The sequence below is a fragment of the Trichosurus vulpecula genome, chromosome 2 (assembly GCF_011100635.1).
Source record: "Trichosurus vulpecula isolate mTriVul1 chromosome 2, mTriVul1.pri, whole genome shotgun sequence".
NCBI classification, from domain to species: Eukaryota; Metazoa; Chordata; class Mammalia; order Diprotodontia; family Phalangeridae; genus Trichosurus; species Trichosurus vulpecula.
Genome location: NC_050574.1, coordinates 45,193,033 through 45,214,111, shown reverse-complemented (window position 1 = coordinate 45,214,111; position 21,079 = coordinate 45,193,033). Strand labels below are relative to the sequence as shown.

General features: G+C 46.4%; 1 protein-coding gene across 2 annotated transcripts in view; it reads left to right on the top strand.

The window, feature by feature from the left end:
* DHRS3 (dehydrogenase/reductase 3) overlaps nt 1-13,528 on the top strand; it is a 51,187-nt gene extending 37,659 nt beyond the window's left edge. For both annotated transcript variants that reach the window (XM_036744625.1, XM_036744624.1), the window contains 3 exons: nt 194-432; nt 6,751-6,876; nt 13,129-13,528. In XM_036744625.1, coding sequence (XP_036600520.1) covers nt 194-432; nt 6,751-6,876; nt 13,129-13,213 — 450 coding nt within the window. In that variant the 3' untranslated portion in view covers nt 13,214-13,528. The remainder of the gene's footprint in view (nt 1-193; nt 433-6,750; nt 6,877-13,128) is intronic.
* Nucleotides 13,529-21,079: the final 7,551 nt, after the last annotated feature.

Here is a 21,079-nt window from a genome sequence, read left to right as displayed (position 1 = left end):
TTGGGTCTTTATGATCTCTTGGATTTGGCCCCCATTAAGCAGATGAGTCTAGATATCTTTTCTGTTCCTCCTTAAGCATAACGCTTGGTTCCTAGAGAGGTTATCAATATCCTTGCCCCTTAGGAAAAAGGATGAGTGCTAGGGGGTTGAAAACATGGGGTATCTTCAAGCTGACTTCCTGTTTCTGCCTTAGACCACCAAGGCCTTCCTGCCCCGGATGCTCGAGCTCCAGAATGGCCACATTGTGTGTCTAAATTCAGTTCTGGCTTTGTCGGCCATCCCTGGAGCCATTGACTACTGCACCTCCAAAGCATCTTCCTTCGCCTTCATGGAGAGTCTGACTCTGGGTCTGCTGGACTGTCCAGGGGTCAATGCCACCACCGTCCTGCCCTTCCACACTAGCACAGAGATGTTTCAGGGAATGAGGGTCAGGTAAGTAAAGAGGAAGCTAGTCTTTGCAGCTACTTTTCTAGACCATCAGCCTTACGAAATAAAACAAAATTAAAAAGCATTTATTAAACATTATGTGCCAGAAATTCTGCTAAGCTCTGGATATATGGACATAAAAGACAAAATAGTTCCTGCCTTCAAGGAACTTATATTCTGATAAACAAGGGTTCCTCTTAAGCAGTAGATACAGCCTTGGGCCTGAAGTCAGGAAGGCCTGATTTCAAACCCAGCCTCAGGTACTTAGATCACTGTGTGACTCTGGGCAGATCACTTCATCTCTTCCTGACTCAGTTTCCTCATCTCTAAAATGGAGATAATTATTAGCACCTGCCTCCCAGGATTGTTGTGAGGAGCAAATGAAATGACATCTGTAAAGCCTTTAGCACAGTACCTGGCACATAGTAGGTACCTAATAAATGCTTATTCCCTTCCCCCTTCTCTTCCTTACCTTTTTGTGGCATGGAAAGAAAGAAAGAAAGAAACAGGCATCGGTTAAGTACTTACTGTGCAGTCTGGCAAAGCCTATGGACTCCTCAGAATGTTTTTGAATGCACAAAATATATGAGATTATAAAGGAAGCCCATTATATTGAACTAGTTATCAGGTTTTTTTTAAAGGTTCATGATTAAAAGGTGGTTAAAATCTCTTTAATGAAGGGGGGCCAGGTGACACAGTGAATAGAGCACTGGCCCTGGAGTCAGGAGTCCCTGAGTTCAAATTAGTCCTCAGACACTGGACACTTACTAGCTATGTGACCTTGGGCAAGTCATTTAACACTGATTGCCTTACATCTCCCCTCTGGGGGGGAAAAATAAAGAATCCCTGTAATGGAGGGAGATGATACATTGAGGACATGTCAGCCCCATCTAATTAAGACAGAGCTTCTTACAACGCATTGCTGCTAAAGTTTTCCTAAAATAAAATGCATTTATGTTCCACGGAGTGGGGCATTTATTTCTAAGCTGGATGTGAGAATGGAGCCCGAAGGCTGCTGTCTCAGCCTTTCCAGGAAGGGCAGAGTCGATGTGATTGCTGTTCCCAGAGTTGGAGGGGATTGTGAGCAGACCAGATCATCTTACCAGTGAGGAACCCTAAAGCAGACCCATCAAGGGAAGTGTAAGATATACAGAGAAGCCAGGCCGATCAGGTCAAGGACAAGGGAATGGAAGTTGGGCAGCCGAGGCGCTCCACTGTTGCCATCTCAGTGTCAGGAGAAATCAAGGAAGGCCTCCAGCAGGACCTTAGGAAAAAAGACTGAGTGCTAGGGGGTTGAAAGCATGGGATATCTTCAAGCTGACTTCCTGAGATGGACTTTGAGGAGAAAATAGACAAGAGTTGAGACAGGATGGATGGACTTTGAGGAGAAAACAGACAGAGTTGAGACAGGATGAGCTTCGGGTCTGCACCTGGAGAAAACTCAAATCGAAGAGCTCACAGATCCATTTGATGGTGGAGGCTCAGAGCAGCCACCTGCCAATCTGGGCTTGACCGCAGGTGGCCGAGTTCTACAGCTGACAAGCTGCCTTCTGAGGACAGAGGTTAGGAACTGGTTCACCCTTAGGGTTAACTGGTGAAGTCCTATTTGCAAAGGTGTCTCAATACTCTAACGTACTTCCAAAGAACTGGGGAATAGGTGGTTCTCATAAACAAGTTGAGCATTCCTCTGAGCTCACAATGCGCAGCAATAGGTTGGAGCTGGAAATCAGATTTATTGCCGTGTTTTCCCTTTTCTCAGGTAGAACTCCACCTCCTTGCCCTCTTACCCTTTTGAGACAGAAATCTAAGACTTTCCCCTTTGGTGGGTGGCAGTTGTCTACTGACTTACAGGCTTGAATCTTTGCAGTCTTGGGATGAGCAAATGAAAAGGGCTGGATGAAGTAACTGTACTTAATGAAAACCTCCTTCCTGAAAGTAACCAGTCTTCAGCTACTCTAGCCAGGACTTCAGAAGAGCCTGATAAATGTCTGACTATCCATGTTCTCCAGGGGACTTGAGGTCTCCTGCTTATGAATATTCTCTCCAGTGATAAAGGTCACAGCCTGTCCCCACCTGCCCATCCTCTGGGGACCCTTCTCCATTGGCCTCCCATCTCTTGGCCCCAGAGGATCCTTCCCACCTTTCCTTGACCTCACAGACCAGTGGAGCTGTGCACTAGATACTCCTCACTTCTCCACAGGACCGGCCCATCTTCTTTTTCAACCATCCATTTTTTTAAATGATCACCTTTCCTGCTCTCTTATGTAATTCTTTATCTGTTATGGGTCGCAGCCTGCCATATGCTGCCTTACAACCCTCTATCATCATTTTAGTGATTTTCACTTTTGTTGGGGATTGTGGAATGGGGGAGGGGTTGTTACCCTCCTCACCCTCTGCCCAAGAAAGAGCATCATAGGCCAACACCATAGGAACATTGGTTTGAGCTGCTTACACTCTTTCTGCTTTAGCAACAAACATACTACAAACGACAATACATACAACAACATACATATATACAATATACATACAATACATACACCAAAACATGCAACAAACAAACTGGGCAGCTAGGCCAGGTAATGGATATGGAGTTGGACATGGAGTCGGGAAGACTTGAGTTCAAATCTTGCCTCAGATGCCTCCTGGCTGTGTTGATTTTTGTCTGTATGTTTGTTTTGCCTTTCTTTGTATCCCCACCATTCAGCACGGTGCCTCGTACACATAGTAGGGGCTTAATAAATGCTTATTGAAGGACTGACCCTGAGCAACTCACTTAAAGCCTCTAAGCTTCAGCTTCCTGAAGCTTTTTACCAGTAGCACCACTTCCCAGGGCAATTGGGAAGCTCAGATGAGGTAATAAATGTCAAGTTTTCTGATGCTTTATGTGTAAGCCACCATTTTTGTTATTATCAGTCATTTAAAGAATTTTGGGGGCAGCTAGGTGGCACAGTGAGTAGAGCACCGACCCTGGAGTCAGGAGGACCTGAGTTCAAATCCAACTTCAGACACTTGACACACTTACTAGATGTTTGACCTTGGGCAAGTCACTTAACCCCAATTTTCCTGCCTTCCCCCCTCAAAAAAAAGAAGAATTTTGGGGGCTTCAGTTTCCTCATCTCTGAAACGAGAGACTTGTATTTGATGACTAGCTCTGAACCTCTGACTCTATGACCTGAGAGCACGGGGAGGGGGGACCCTCAAGCAAAGAACCTCGAAGTGTCAGTTATGACTGTTCTTAACACTTTGAAGTAACAGTACCAGTAATCTTAACAGTGCACATTTATGCAAGAAGTAAATGATTCACAGAGCACTGGATGCGCCATCTTCCTTGAGCCTCATAATAAGACGACCAAGTGACTTTCCTACCCTGAGCCTGTGAGTTTTGATTCTAACCTTTTAATGGATGAGGAAACTAAGGGACAGACAGACAGCTTAGGTGAGAGGTCAGCGTCGGACAGAATCACATGCGTAGAACAAGATTGAACCGTAGACTCCGTCAGGTTCAGAACCACTGCTCTCGCCGATTTTATAGAGGAAAAAATGCAGGCTGTCTGAGGAGCAGGAGGGATTTGCCTGCAGTCACACAGCCAGATTAAACTGGGGCCTTCCTGATTCCAAGGCCAGTGCTCTACCCACTGGACCATCTTGCTGCTTTCTGTCTCCACATTCAGTACTCTTTCCACTGTATGATCCTGTGTCCCCAATCATAGAATATCCAAGTTAGAAGGGACCTTTGTTGTTTGGCCATTTCCAATCGTGTCTGACTCTTCATGACCCCATTTGGGGTTTTCTCGGCAGAGATACTGGAGTGGTTTGCCATTTCCTTCTCCAGTCCATTTTACAGATGAGGAAACTAAGGCAAACAGGGTAAAGTGATTTGCCCAGGGTCACACAGCTAGTAAGTATCTGAGGTCTGATTTGAACTCAGTACTTCCTGACTTCAGGCCTGGTGCTCTATTCATTTCACCTGCCCAAAAATGAAGAAACCCAACAATGGGGAGACATTCTTACTCCAAACAAGTACTCTTTCCCCTCCACCACATGGATGGGTTATTGATCGATTGTTGAAGGTCACACAAGGAGCAACACTGAGTGGGAGCAGGATTTGACCCTAGCTCGTCTGTTCCAGAGTCAGTGTTCCTCCACCACACCATGGCACCTTTCCTAGAGTGTCTTGCCAGCAGCTCTTCAAAATGCTTCCATCCCTCCTCAAATTTCCCATGGCAATGCCTCCCCCACCCTCTGAGCTGAGAACCCTGCCTCACACCTCCCAAAAGACAAATCGAGGCATTGACTGAGAGCTTCCCCTTCTATCTCCTTATTTCACATAACTGTGATGCCTTCCCTCACTATCTCCTCTTTCACCCCTGTCTAGTATGAAGCAAAGCTCTCTCTGTATGTAGCCTTGATCCCATCCTATCCTATCTCCTCCAGCAGCCTGCCCCCTCTCTTATCCCCACACTCTCATTTCAATCTCTCCCTATCTGTTGGCTTCCTACAAACACACCCATGTCTTCTCCATCCATAAAATTCCTTCCTTTGATCTGACCTTTGATCTGTCATCTAGATCACCCTTCCTTTTTGTGGTTAAGAGCAGACTGTCTACAGTTGGTGCCTCCCCCTCTTCCTCTCTCACTTTCTTCTAAACCCTCTACACTCTACATACAGTTTGGCTTCCAACCTTATCATTCGGCCAGAAGTGCTCTCTTCCAAGTTACCAGGGATCCCTCAATTTTCAGATCGGATGACCTTTTCTCAATCCTCACCCTTCTTGACTTCTTGGCTTCTCTTCTTGGATACTCTCTCCTGTACGGGTTTTCAGGACTCTGATCTCTTCTGGACCTCCTCCTGCCTGTCTAGCTACTTCTCAGTTTTCTTTTCCAGATCATACCCACTACACACAGCTATCCCCCCAAAGGCTCTGTCATGGATACTCTTCCCTCCATACTCTTTCTTTTGGTGATTTCATCAGTTCCCATGGAATCAGTTTTCATTTCCATGAAGATGGAAATGTTTTTCTAGCCCTTACCTGTCTCATGAGTTCCAATCTCACATATTATCATCTGCCTATAGTACATCTCAAACTGAACACTGTACAGATCTTAAACTCAACGTGACTAAAACAGAATTCATTAGCTTTACTAATTAAATTAATTAACTAATTAGCTTTACTAGCCTCACCACTCCCCTTCACAACTTCCCCATTACTGCCCAGAGCTTCACAACCTGGAAGTCATTCTCGAACCTTTCGATGCAGTCACCTCCCCAGATCCAATCTGGTGTCAGTTCTCGTGACCTCCACCTTCACAATATCTCTTACAGATGTCCCCTTCTCTGACACAGTCCCCCTCCCGGCGCAGGCCCTCATCACCTCACACCTCAACTTCTTCAGTAGCCTTCTGGTGGGTCTCCCGGCTTCACGCCTCTCCCTGTTCCAGTCTGTCGTCCACTTGGCTATCAAATTGATCTTCCTCAAATGAAGATTTGACCGTGTCATTTCCCTTTCCAATAAACCCCTATTACCTACAGGATGGGATATAAGATCCTCTATTTGCCTTTTTTTAAGCCCGTTTTCACCTGGCCTCTCCCTACCTTTCCTACCTTCTTACTTTTATTCCCCTCGGTCTTCTTTCTGATCCAGCTACCCCAGCCTCCTGGCTGCTCCTCTAACAAAAGCCTCCATCTTCTGACTCTGGGCATTTCCCCTGGCTGTCCCCCCTGCCTAGAATGTTCTCCTTTTATCTCTGCCTCCTGGCTTTCCTTAAGTCTCAGGAAACAGTGCACCTTCATCTGAATGCCTTTATTCTGAGATTATCCTCAATTTATCCATCTACAGCTTATTTGTACGTAGTCCTTTACATGTTCTTTTCTCCATTAGACTGTGAGCGCCTTGAGATCAGGGACCTTGGGCTTTCTTTGTGTCCCTAGCATTCACACATGTTTGGCACACAGTAGGTGCTTAATAAATGCTTGTTGATGATAATGATCATGATGCTCTTGTGTTCTAGTCTCCAAGGTCCCAAGCAGCTCTGAGGCTGCCACACACAACCTCTCTCTTTCCCTCCTCCAGGTAACTTCCTCGTGAAGTCAGGCCAGCGGCTGGACCCTTCACTCTGGCCCTGCTGCAAAGCTGTGCCTCATTTTCCCAAATGGTCTGTTTCTGCTTTCTCTGTGATAATGCTCATTGGGGTGCTGAGGCTCTCGCCTGTGACCCCATCCCTTCCTCCTTCTGTGGTCACCTGCCTGTTCATCCAAGCCCTGAATGCGGTGGGTCCCTGAGGCAAGACATCTAGCGTGATACGGCATCTGTGTTCATCCTTGCAGGTTTCCCAACCTCTTTCCCCCACTGAAGCCAGAAACAGTGGCCCGGAGGACAGTGGAAGCCGTCCAGCTCAACCAGGCCCTTCTCCTGCTCCCCTGGACTATGAACATCCTCGTCATCTTGAAAAGGTACAGGGTGTGTCTGGGATGGGGAGAGGGGTTGGTGCTCAGTCCAGCCTCCATCAGTCACTACAAGGGAAAGCAGAGTCCGGCTAGCAGTGATGCTGTCATTCAGCATAGGCAGAGTCTCGTGTTAGACTCTGGATGTCGTACTTGCCCTCAGGGAGCTTCCTCTATCCCCTCTGCATCCCTAGCACACAGCAGGCACTTAATAAATATTTGTTGAAATTAATTGAATTGAATTGAAGGACACATGCTTGTGATAAAAAAACATAATAATAACATCTAACATTTATATAGTACTTTAATGTTCTCCCAACAACCCTGGGAGGTAGGTGCTATCATTATCCCCTTTTTCCACATGGGGAGACTGAGGCAAACAGAGGTTAAGTGACTTACCCAGGGTTATACAGCTAGCCAGTCCTCCTGACTCCAGGCCTAGCACTCTGTCCACTGTACCTGCTAACACGTTAAAAAAAATCTTCATGCTTTATATTCTAAATAGCACATGACCCATGGCCCGGCATGGCCTCTGGGCTCACCCAGACTGGGTCTAATGCAAAGGCCTGATGCCGAAAGGGTGGTTTCTCTCTTTGAAATCATTATGTCCTTGACCGGAGATTACTCCAGGAACCTCCCAATTTAATGTAGACGCGGCTGTTGTCTAGTTTCCCTGACTCCTGTACAAGCACGCCAGGTAACAAATGCCCATAGGGTTTCAGAGAGCCGTATTGCTGTAACCTGCAGAAGATGCCGAGGACTCAAGAAACAGACACCAAAAGTGAGGCGTTCTCAGTAATGTGTGAGCTCTGCTTACAGGCCAGCCTTCTCTGGGACTGCTTCAACAAGCAGTCTGCGCTTCGAGTTGGATCTGTACCATTTACCTCAGTAACTGAAACAGCAGACAGAGTGAAACAAAAGGACAGAGCGGATGGTGGCCAGGGAGGCCTGGTGGAAATCCTGCTTCAGACCCATCCTGGCTGTGTGGCCCTGGACATATCTCTCTTCGGTGCTCTAGGCAGCTCTGTCTGACCTAAGTTACAGAGAAAGAAGGTGCAACCTGTGTTAGTAGAGAGAGTTTGCTCATCTGGGGATTCCTTTGATGGGTGAAATCCCTGCTTCTCTCCTTAGCCCTAAAAGCAGAGACGGGTGAAGTCCAGAGGCCTAGCTTGCCCCCATCATGGGCCCCTTCACTACTCCTCTGGCCTGGAGGCCAAAAGTCTGACCTTCTTTCTTCTCTGAGGAGGATGCAGCTCAGGAAGTCTTCATGCTCTAGAAGACCACCTCATCTTCATTCTGCAGAACATGGGTTTGCCTGCACAGCAAACCCTGAGGTCAGGCCCACCCCACTGGAAAAGGCTCTTCTCTGGCTGGAAGGCCAGAGTCTGATCATATTTTGCACAAGCAGTTGGAAATCATCCCTCCTTTACACATGCATTACGTGAGCGTTGCCTATGAGGTTCCTCCTCTGGCCTAGGAGAACAGCTTACCAGAAGCCTGCTTCTCCTGTGTGCTTCTGAAGCACTCCCTCAGTGCCCAGCCGCTGACATCTCTAGGACTGGCAGGGTTCACCGTCGGCTCTCCTGCCTCTGCCCTGTGCTCAGCAAGCCATGGGCAGGCCCTTCCCCCATCCCCCAGGAAGATAGATCCTCTCAGCTGGGAAAGGCAGAAAGTGATGAGAACTGCCCTTCTCCATCTGATCCAGTCTGTGGGGCCTGCACAGGCATCTGTCCTCCAGCATCCCAGGCAGTCAGTCATCTTGGGGGCACCCAGCTCACCAGACACCAGTCAAGACTTGTCAGTTTTCTTCCTCTGTGCTCCTTAGGTCATGAGCTATAATCTGGGGGGCTTTAACGTACATGTATCATAACATCCCAGATCTGGAGCTGAAAGGGACTCCAACCCCTTCATTTTACAGATAAAGAAATTGAGGCACAGAGGCTAGGTAATGTGCCCATGGTCACGCAGCTATTAAATGCCTGAGACAGAATTTGAACCCAAATCTATCTGACTCCAAGTCCAGTGCTCTATCCCCTGAGCCAACCAGGTGCCACATGTGCAATTCAACATTCAGTCCAGATTTACCATGTGAAAAGCACTGTACCCAGCACTGGGGGGGATGAAGACAAAAAGGAAACAGTCCCTGCCCTCTCTGAGTCTGCCAGGTACAAGATATGTTCAAATGAATCTGTGATCTCAATTTGATTTCCCTCCAATGCTTTCCATGGCTTGTCTACTCCATATGACATTTGTCTGCGTCCTACAAGTTTGTCACTGGGGTCTACCTGACAGGATGGAGGCCTCCCTTCTTTTGTCCTGACATCCAGCAGGTCCCAGTGGATCACTCTTGGTACCTCTCGTCTTCACTCTCACCGAATGACCAGCCCATCTTCTCTTCTTATACAAAATAAATAACCCATAGCCTAGCACATTCCCCCACCCCAAGATGCAAGATTCACCCAGACTGGGTCTGATCCCCCAAAATGAGTGATTGGGGAAAAAAAAGGTGGTCCTGATCGGGAATTCACCTTGAAATTTTATAAGACTTGGGATCTGGTTCCAGCTCCTCCCAACTCCAGGGATGTCCTTGGGATTGACCTTGCCTCATATTCCCGGAGGCCATTTGGCTGTCACACAACTGGCCCTTTCAGCTCGAGCTCATTCCAGGATGGCATTTCCTGGTTTCTGGCTCCAGCAGGCTTTTTCTGAGTCTCCTACTGGAGGCTGGGAAAGGGCTCTGGGGACCCAGGGAGCACAACTGTCCCAGGGACCGGGTCACCACAAGCCCCTAGAAAACCTAGCTCTGACTGTTTCACTAAACCCACTTGAACTAGAAGGCTCTTTCAGGGAAGAGAAGGACGCACTTCACGGAATTCAGGGGGTCAGGTCAGCTTTATCCAGCACCCCATTTTTCTGTGCCATTAATTCCCAGAAGGAATCTATCCCGGTCTGTTGCCATGGATACGGCTAGACTCCAGAAGAAAAGGCTGAGCCAAGAGAGAGGCGAGGATTTTGTGGGATAGAAGGTGGCGAGCAGAGGCCAAACCTGTGACTTCCCTGCTCTGGAGATCCCCCTCCGCTGGCACACCTCAGTGACTCTTCTACAGAGTGTGCCTGGGGCACTGAGTTCAGTGATTTGTCCAAAGTCACTCAGCCAAGAGGTAGCAGGTGGGATTGGAACCTGGAACCCAGATCTTTCTGACTTGAAGAGCAGCTCTCTATCCACCATGCCACACTGCCTGTTCCACCAGGCTCTCCTCTGGGCCTCGGTTTCCTTACCTGTAAATGAGAGGCTGGGCATAATGGCTCCTAAGGTCCCTTCCGGCTCTCAATCTATGACCCTATGACTCCTTTCAGGAATTTCTTGGCAGGGATATAACACAGTGTGTGCCCTCCTCACAGATCATCCATAACTTATATCCATGCCGCACTCCCCTTCCTGGACCATAAGCTCCTTGAGAACAGGGGCCATGTCTCCTACAAATTTGTATCCCATACCTGGCTTGGTGCATCACATGGAGGGAGAGAGAGAGAGTAGACCAGGGACTTCACTGGGATAGGAAACTCCCACTACCAGTGAAGACCAACACCTTTTCACGTTCTGATCTTAAGAGGGCTACCTAGAGTGCTGAAAAGCTCAACAATCAGAGACAAGACCTGAATCTAGATCTTCCTGGTTTCCAGGCCAGCTTTTTCTCTCTTACTCCATGCTTCCTCTCTGCACTATACATAATAGGTGCTTAATCCATTGTCTTGGACAGCTAGGTGGCACAATGGCTAGAGCTCCAGGCCTGAAGACCTGAGTTCAAATCTGGCCTGAGACACTTACCGGCTGTGTGACCCTGGGCAAGTCACTTCACCCTGTTTGCCTCAGTTTTCTTATCTGCAGAATGAGCTGGAGAAGGAAATGGCAAACCGCTCCAGTATCTCTGCCAAGAAAACCCCAAATGGGGTCACGAAGAGTCAGATATGACTGAAACAACTGAACAACAACAAATCTATTGCTGAATTGAATCAATACCACATGTTGCAATATTTTCCAAGTATTGCACGATTGCAGAATTGGATGAGATCTCAGAGGATGCCTTCTCCACACAAGAGAAAGCATTTCAGGGTCAGACGGGTCCATCTGTTCTAATCCATACCCAGAAAAGAATCCCTGTTCCAGCCCAGTGGACAAGTGGTCAGCTAGCCTCCAGAGAAGGGGAAGCCGCCCCCTGTGTAGGCAGCTCACCGTACTCGGGTCCAGCTCTCACGCTCAGGGTGTGTTTTCTAACATCCAGCCAAAATTGGTCTTTGTCATTCCCGCCCGTGGCTCCCAGTGATGGGCCAAACTGCATGAGTCTATGTTTTCTCATATGGAGCAGCATCCAAGACATTAGAATACAAGAGAAAACAAGTCTTCTCTTCTCCAGACTTAATGGCCTCTTTTGGCTTACTCAACCCCTTTCTCTTGTTGTGACCCTTCCTTGGAAGTGCTCCCATCCCAGCAGTGACCAGACAAAGGCCAACTAAGAGGCCTCCCTAGGCCTCAACATGGCGGCTCTCTCAATGGAGCCAAAGATGGGACAAGCTTTCCTAGACAACAGAGCTCACTGCAAACAAGATTCTGAAGGAGAGGAGAGCCAAAACTGCCTGGAGAGAAGTCAAGAGAATCCACTTTCAGATTCACCTTGACACTGTATCAGACTTAGGACCCAGTGCCACGTCCCCAAAAGGGGGTGCTTCCAGAAGATTATGCTTTCATTCCGCAGGTCACAGGATTTGCTCTTTCAATACGAGTCCCATTCTGGGCTGGGCATTCCCCTGTTAGCTCGGAAGCTCTGATTTGGGGATGGTTTTCTTCTTTGTACAGTGCCCAACCCAGGGTCCTTCCTGGAAGAAGTATATCACAAATGTGTTGAACTTTCACCAGGTGTCTTAAGAGGGCATTCAAAGCACAAAATCCACAACTCTTTGCCTGTCTGCCCAGGTTGGGCAGCTAGGTGGTGCAGTGGAGCAAGTCCTCAAGACCCGAGTTCATATTCTGCCCGACCCTTACTTGTTTGGCTCTAAGCAAGGCGCTTGTCCTGCTTCTGCCTTTGTTTCCTCATCATCCCCATGTAAAATCTGATGCTAATAGCACCCACCTCCCAAGACTGTTGTGAGGATGGATATAAACATAAATGCTGGCTCTCATCATATCAGGTTGGAGAAGAGATCCGAAAGGATTCACTGCTTCTGTTCTATACATTCATTTAGAAGTCATTACTCAGGCATACTTCACATGTGCTTCCTAGCTATCAATTTCACAGTAATTACTGAACTGAACAGAATCAGGCTGAGGGAAAAAATCCCCAGTGCCCAGTGAATGTCTTTACACAAGTTATATGGATACACATTCACTATGGTCTGAAAATGACAAACATGACTGAGGGGGCAGCTTAGAGACCAACCCTTTCATTTTACATTTGGTCCAATATGTGTTGAATGCACAGTGTCCTGAAGCAAATAGGTGGCTCCCCAAATATAGGCTTCATCCTCGAAATGAAGTCTCTTTGAAAGGAAATATTTATTGGTACATACTGAAAAGCAACACTGATTATAAATCATACTTAGCTTTTATACAAACAAAATCAGAGGGAGTGGGAGATGGTGCATGGATTGTGGCCAATATTCAGATCAATATGGAAAGAGAGGAGAGAAGGGGACAAGCATTTATTAAGTACTTACTGGATCAGGCACAGTGCTAAGCACTTTACAAATATGGTCAAAATATTGCTGATAGTACAGTTAGATGGATTCTGGGGCTAGTTGAAGGGCCAGACCCAAAGACTGGTCATTGACGATTGGATGTCAGTTTGGGAGCAGAACCCCAGTGGAGTGTCCCAGACACACATGCTTGACCCTGGTGCTGTTCAACATTTTTTATCAGTGATTTGGATAAAGGCATGTATGGTTGTATGCTTATCATGTTTGGAGATGCCACCAATCTGGGAGAGAGAAAAAACACTGAAGGCTAGAGTAAGGACCCCTAAAAGGTCTTGAATATTGGCCCAAATTGAATAAGATAAAACTGAGCAGTGGTAAATGTAAAGTTTTACAATTGGGTTCAAGAAATCAATGTCCCACGTACAAGATGGGGGTGGAGGGGCCATGGTCAGACAGCAGCTCTTCTGGGAAAAGGTCCTAGGTTGGGGAGGGGAGGGTGGAGGAAAACTGAAGCTAAAAGAAGGCATTATGGGAATGTCCAAACCTCATGCTCTCCTCTCCCTCTTGCAGCATACTCCCACAAGCAGCACTTGAAGAAATCCACAAGTTTTCTGGCAGCTACACCTGCATGAACACTTTCAAAGGTCGGACATAAAGCCAGAAACACAGAGACATCCTCCAGGCCAAGGGAAGCCAGCAGGGCCTCCAGAGGCCTGTCCTTTAGTACTACCCTCCTGCTGCAGGGCACCCATGGGCACTGCTCCTGTCCCAGGGAGGGAGGAAACATGACTGCTGAGCCAGCACCATGACCTTTTGCACAAGAATGATGGACAGGACCCTTACCCCACCAGGAGGTGAAAAGCAAAAAAAAAAAAAAAAACCCACCAAAAACAGCAGCCTTGACATTTTTGTATATTTCTAATTCTTTAGAGTTTTATCATTAAATCCGCTTATAGAGTTGAACCATTCATCGAGAGTGTCTGGAGGTTCTGTTCTTGAGGTTCTGTTCCCTGTTAGCCCCTGACAACATAACAGGAACAGAAAAAAAAAGAAATGGCTTTTAAGAGTTTTTTTTTTCCCTTGGAATCCCAAGTGAGCTCTGGATGCACAAACAGCAGATCCAATGCAGATTCTGCAACTGATTTCCCTCCTCACTGTGCCCACGGGGATTGTGGGTGGGGTGGGGGTTGGGAGAGGATTTGGAATGGAGATTGCCAAACTGGAATCTCGAGGATGGCTCCCCCCTAGCTTTCCATTCATCTGTTAGGAATAATCAAATATGCCCTCCTTAATCTGCAGAAAGGACAGCTTTCAAGGGCCCCCAGTGATGGGGCACGCTCTTTGAGTTATTTTCCTACTAGTAGCAATGATGAGCAAAATCTATATTTTCTCACTTTGTCCCCCTGCCCATTGCCATTAGTTACCTGTAAGACCCGTAGCTAGGGGTGGGGGAGCGAACCAGACCCATGAGTGAGGCTCCCAGGCCCATAAAGGAGTAAGCTCATGACTATGGCCATGCACCATGCTTCTTCAAAAATGGGCTTTGATGTTTTGTTTTTACATCACTCCCATATATATTCCCCTCCCCATAGTGAGCCGTCCATTGTAATGAAAGAGAGAAAGGATGGAAGAAAGAAAGGGAGGGAGGGAGGAAAGAAAAGAAAAAGGAAGAGAAAAAGAGGAAGGAAGGAAAGAAAAAAGAGGGAAGGAAAAGAAGGAAGGAAGAGAGGAAGAAAGGAAAGAAAAAGAAAGAGAAGGGGAAAGTTAATCAACCCATCTACTACATAAGGCACTATATGTGATATTCCACATCCATAGTCCCCCACCACTGCAAGGAAGGGAGGGAGGTGGGGCCATGCTTTGACCAGCGCAGCCTCGGGCTCCTGGGAGAACCACAGACTGTGGGTGACTCAGAGGTCGTCTGTTCCATCCTTTAATTGAACAGGAATCCACCACAAGTGGTTATCCATCCTCTGAATGGAAAGTTCAAATGAGGAAGAATCAAACCCCCCGCCAGATCAGCCCATTTTGATTTTGGACAGTGCTGATAAGAACATTTTCCTTTGCTTTATATGAAAATAACAGACTAAAAAAAAAATCTGCCTTACCAATGAATCAAACATTTCTGAAACTCCTGTGATGTCAAGCATCAGTGCCAAGAATACAAAGCAGAAATAACACCATCCTTGCCCTCAAGCAGCTTACATTCTATCAGAAAGGGATAGGACATAATGTTTACATAAGTACATATAAACATGGTGATGCAATAAAATGGTGATGTGCTCCCCCGTGCTTAAGAAGTTGGCCAATCTAGCTGGGAAGAGAAGATGAACACACATGAGCAGACATGGCAGACACCTCCAGAGGAGTCCTGATGATACGACAATGATAATTAACCTTTGTAGAGTGCTTATGGTTTGCCAAGAATTTTACATGTTATTTCAGTTGGTTCCCCTGTACAGCTTGGGAAGGTAAGTGCAGTCATTCCCATTTTACACATGAAGAAACTGAGGCTGATAAGGATTAAGCCGAGAAGGAAATGCCTGTTATGTGCTAGGCACCATGCTAAGTGTTAAGAGTACAAGGACAGACGACAATCCTTGCCCTTGGAGCTCATGGTCTAACGGGGGAGACAACATGTGAACAACTACATATAAATAAAATGTAGACAGGAGAAACTGGAAATATTCAACAGAGGGAAGACACTAGCATTAAGGAAGACTTTGTATAGACATTGAGATTTTAGCTGAGAAGGAAGCCAGGGAAACCAGGAAGCAGAGTGAAGGAGGAAGAGGATTCCAGGTGTGGGGGACAGCCAGTGAAAGCTCTGGGAACCAAGAGACAGAGCATCATGTGCTGCAAGGACAAGATGGGAGGAAGAGCCAGGAAGCTGATGTCACAGGACTGCAGAATATATGGAGAGCAGTAAGTTGTAATAAGGCTGGAAATGACTTACCCAAGGTCACGCCGCTAGTGCCTGAGGCAAGATTTGAACTCAGGAAAACAACTACGTTCAGAGTACAGAGAAAGAGAAGACCAATAATGGGACGAAGAAGTGGAACTTGAAGAATTGGATAAATAGGAAAAAGCCAGGCAACCCAGTTATATAGAAGAGTGATAGCACAAACATGGCATGGTTATGACCCAGGGAGAAGACTGGCCTGATAGCAGTGTAGGCTATCAGACTTTTACACTCTAGAGACTTTCCAAATGTGCCAAGTACCTACATCATCTCCTTTTATCGTTACATTTGTTGTTGGTCTTCAGTTGTTTTCAGTCATATCCAACTGTCCATGACCCCATTTGGGATTTTCTTGGCAAAGATACTGGAGTGGTTTGTCATTTCCTTCTCCAGCTCATTTTACAGATTAGGAAACTGAGGCAAACAGGTTGAAGTGATTTGCCCGGGTTCATTCAGCTAGTGTCTGAGAATGGGTTTCAATTCAGGTGTTCCTGACTCCAGGCCTGGCACTCCAGTGTACCACCTAACTGTACATCCTTACAACATCCCTGTGACATACATATTATTTGGACTATTATGGAAGACGAAGTGATTTGCCTACCATCACATACTTAATAAATACTAGAAGCAGGATCAGAACTCATGTCTTCCTGGACTCAGCCCTCTTTCCACTATGTCACACTGCCCCCTCAATAGTGGGAAAGAAGGTTGGAACTTCCTGCCCTTCAGTAGAGAGGTGGGGGGCTATGTGTGGGCAGTATTGCATGTGTTGTCAGATATGATTGTTGTGTAGGTCAGTTTTGCTCAACTGTTTTGTTTTTTGTTTGTTTTATTTAAGTTACAAAGAAGAGTTTAGAGACGGTATACTGAAATGACTTATTTTTTAAAAGAACAATACCATTTTTTAAAAAAGGCTAAAATAAGCATTGGTAATGTCTTCCTTTTCTTCTACTTCTCCCAAATAAATGTTAGGAAATGGAGTATAAGTGTAACCCCAGTACCAGAGCTCATTGGTGTGGAGCTGTCTCCTCATTGGTAGATATCAATATCCCATATCTGCATGAGAGGGGAGTAGAGTTAGCAAGAGTGAGAGGGGGAAAGAGATCCAGAGTTCTTCTGGCTTTCAGCTTTAAGAGAGATGTGTGATGCTAACCTCTCTTCGGATGCTAACCTCTCCGGAAGGAAACCAACATGAGAGGAACTGGCAGTCTATCGCATCCCTATCTGTAGCTTGCTATATTAAAGTCTTTAGGCAATTTTCCCCTTGGGGGAAATCTGGGACTCTCCCTTGGTTGAGTGAGGCTACCTTGCTCTCCATGAGTGGGCTCCTTCAATCTACATTGTCCAACATGAATATTCATATGTGTACTTTCTCTGATTTCTGTTTTGCTATCAACTTGGATGAACGGGTTTCTTTGCTGTTTGTTATTTGTGTTCATTTTGGAGCTGGCATTTAGTGGAATGGGAATCAAGGCTCAGATGCAGAGCTTCTTCCTCCATACTTTCCTTTTAAGAAATAGAGATCAGGAGTAGCATGAATCTAAAAGTTTCTTCCCCCCTGACTAACAAACTGTATTTATATGAGCAGATAGATATAATTTTAGCCCTATATATCCCCTCTTTCAGGGGAAAGCAAAGTGGCCGGACTCTTGGCCCCAACCTTCTGCTTTCCCACTCGGCAGGAATCATAGTCTCCCTTAGAGAAGAGTGGGAGGTAGAGATTCTTGAGACATCTATTCTTGCCTTCCTGTGAGCCACATTACATAAGGGAAATTAACTGAAGGGATACAGAATCCATCTGGTTCAAGCACCTCATTTTACATATAAAGAAACTGAGGTCCAGGGAGGCTATGACTTGACCAAGGTCATATAGTGACAGTAAGAGATGGGATTTGAACGCAGTTCCTCTCACCCCAAAGCCAAGGCTCTTTGCCCTGTCTCCATTTCAAACACATGGCAATGCAATTCTCAAACCTCACCCAAGGCTCACACATACCTCAGCTTATCTCTGACTTTGCTGTTTCCCTTGTATCCACATGCCAGGAAAAACAAACAAATCCTTTTGGACTTTAGCTTCTTACTCTAATGGCTTAGAATTTCCTGTGATAACAGCCATGGTCTCGCCTAGCCCATGGGAAGACGCTATAGCTTGGTCTGTTTTCCTTAAGAACAAGTGCTGGAACAGCAAAGTGGCACAGTAGATGGAGCACCAGCCTTGGAGGCAGGAGGACCTGAGTTCAAATCCAGCCTCAGACACTTAACACTAGCTATGTGACCCTGAGTAAGTCACTTAACCCCAATTGCCTCACAAAAAAAAAAAAAGAATGACTACCATAAATTAAATTTCACGCTAACCTGCCAGAGCCAAAATTCTCTTATTGGCTGGAGAGAGATCAAAGGATTGCTATTAAAATCCTCCAGTGCTAATTGCAGTGTTAGGGAGAAAGAAAGTGTTTTGGGCTTCATCAGAATCCAGGAAGCAGGATTTTGGAAGGGCAGTTAAGAGGACCTCCTCCTCAACCATCTCCCCACCAATGTTTGCTCACTTTTGTCACTGTGAGTTAACAACTAGACCCGTGTAAAATGCTACCATATATATAAGAGATTCAATCCCCACTTCACAAAATCAAGAGTCCTTTGAGAGGTGGCAGCTTAGTCTGGCCCTTGGACTACTGAATTCAACAATGGAGAGGAGGAGAAAGGAGGGAGATGAAATCGGCATTCTTTTCTACTTGCCCAACTTCTGACATTTCTTCCTCTTGGCGGAGCATCAAGGGACAACTTTCAAGGTGGCAATCCTGAGCTCCAGAGCCATGGTGAAAGAGGGCAAGGATCACTGGGTCTGATTACCCCATCTGTTCACTGATGCAACGAGTCTATTCTACTGGAATTGTTTGAGGGGCAGATCCAAGGTCTGTTACTTTTAATGGGCGCAGTGCCCAGATCCCCCAATCAGATTTTCTCCTGCCTGGTTTTCTTCCAGGTTGGCTTTGCCAACAGAGGTAGCTCCTTGCTGTTTTCCCAGGGTAACCGTGTATAGCCCTGGCATTCCAAGCTTGCTCTGGTTCAAGGTGGCTTTGATTTGTAGCTCTTAGCCCATTCATTCTTTGTAGCTTTAACTCTTCACTTAGATTTTAAAAGGCCAGTCTAGTGCTACTAATGGTGGGCAGTTAGGAACATACCTCCTGAGACTCTACCCAGAATTTATTCTATGGTTTCAACAAAATAATCATTCAGAGCTAAGGAGAACCTTGATTCCTAAAGACTAATTCAACAGTTCCCAAACTTGTCAATTATGATGACCCCTTCTTAACATTTGAACCCCGGTCTTTCTGCTTCCAAGATTGGCTCTCCACCCACTACCCCACACTGCCTTTCTTGATTAAGTATACTTGCCAAAAAGACTGCTTTATGGAGAACTCACACAAGGCAAGTGTTCACATGATGGTCAGAAGAAGTGATACAAGGACACTCTAAAGGTCTCTTTTAAGAATTTTGGAATTGATTGTTTGACATGGGAGACACTGGCACAGGATCGTTCAGCATGGCATGCCTACATCAGAGAAGGTGCTGTGCTCTATGAGCAAAGAAGAATTGAAACAGTTCAAAAGAAATGCAGGATGCGCAAGTTTGGAGTATCCACCCCAAATGTTATTTGTGCCCGACCTGTGTTAGAGCATTCTGAGCCCTTTTCGGCCTTGATCAGTCACAGTCGGATACACTGAAACTTGACTCTAGTATAGTGATGTCATTTTGGTCCCCTTCGAGAACGAAGGACAACAGCCCAGTTCAAAAGGCAGTATTGCCTCTGGCCAAAGAAGACTCTTCCTCCTGTAAGGAGACCCAGCACTGGCCTCAAGCAGACCTGGATTCAATCCTTGAAGAACCTGATCACTAAAAATGAGGACTTAGGCTTTTCCTTGAACTAATTCTTCAGCTCACTATTCCCCACCCCAGAGTTCCAGGGGAAAACCTCTCAAACAAAGCTTAGGCATGGTTTATGTAGAAAGCCTCCTCACCAAAAATAAAGAAACAATGAGGGCCCTTCTAGAAAAGTATTCACTATACAAAGTAGCAGACATCAAGGTATATGACGGCTATTTATTTCCTCCACCACTCAGAAAAAATGTTTAAAACATTTAGATTTTAGAGTCAGCATGGTGTGGCAGATAGATTGCGGAATTTGGAAGCAGACCTGGTTTCAAATCTCATCTCTTTCTTTCTTTCTCCTCGGCATTTCTTTCACCTTCTCCTTCAATCACAACTGTTTGTGTGCACATCTTTCACTCCTGTTATATTATATTTTGGGGGGGCACCGGGCAGGGAAGGGAGGGGTGGGACAAGGGGGAGAACACTGAACTGGGGTTAGAAGATCTGCCTTTGAATCCTGGCTGTGCCACAGCCTACCCGTGTGACCATGGGGAGGTTACTTGATGTCTCTGGCCTCAGTTTCCTCTTCTATAAAAAGGGAGTTGGATTAGATGGCTTCAAAAGTCCCTTCCAGCTCTGATTCTCTGATCCTAAGGACCTGGAGAAGAAGGTAGCTGTCCTTGTATTGCCAGTGCTGGAAACAGGAAGGACCTGGCTCAGAGTAGATGGAAGGGAGGAAGAAAAGAAGGAAAAGGGAAAGGAAGGGAGGAAGGGAGGGAGGGAGGGAGGAAGGAAGGAAGGAAGGAAGGAAGGAAGGAAGGAAGGGAGGAAGGAAGGGAGGGAAGGAGGGAGGGGGAAAGGAAAAGGGAGAAGAAAGGAAGGAAGGAGGGAAGGAGGGAGGAAGGAAAGGAGGAGAGTAAGGGAAGGAGGGTGAAAGCAAAAGGGAGAGGAAGGAAGGAAGGAAGGAAGGAGGGAGAGAGGGAAGAGAGAGAAAGGAAGGAAGAGAGGGAGGAAGGGGAGGAGGGAGAAGGTAGAGAAACAAGAAAGGAAGAAGTTGGGGCTCGTGATACTGAGTGAGGGCTCACAAGAAACCGTATTAGAAGCCTCAACCTCTCTGAGTTGTCCCTAGAACTCTGAAAGGAGGAGTATTCTCCACCCTGGGAACCAAACCTGCTGGTCCTGTGTGAGTTTAGAGAATGAGGCCAGAGGGGTGGTACACAGAGCTAGGGAGTCCAACCACAGATGAGTATGTTGACATACCCTTCTCAAAAGCAATGAGAATTCATTTACTTGTGCTCTAAAACTCTAAGGTGCATGTGTGCAGAGGTGTCCCACATGGCCATGTGGGGGCTGATGAGATGGTCAAAAAGCATGAGTGATGCCATTCCTGGTAAGGGGCAGAGCCAGGATGTAAAGCCATTTCTCCAGACTGCAAATCCCCTACTCTTTCCAATATAACTTGTTAGGGGTAGCTAGGTGGTGCAGTGAGTAGGCCCTGGAGTCAGGAGTACCTGAGTTCAAATCCAGCCTCAGACACTTGACACATTTACTAGCTGTGTGACCTTGGGCAAGTCGCTTAACCCCAATTGCCCTCCCTTCCCCCCTGCAAAAAAGAAAAAGAAAAAAAGATATTACTTTCCCTCTAAATCCAATATAACTTGCTACAACTTTAAAGAGGAGACTCCTCTA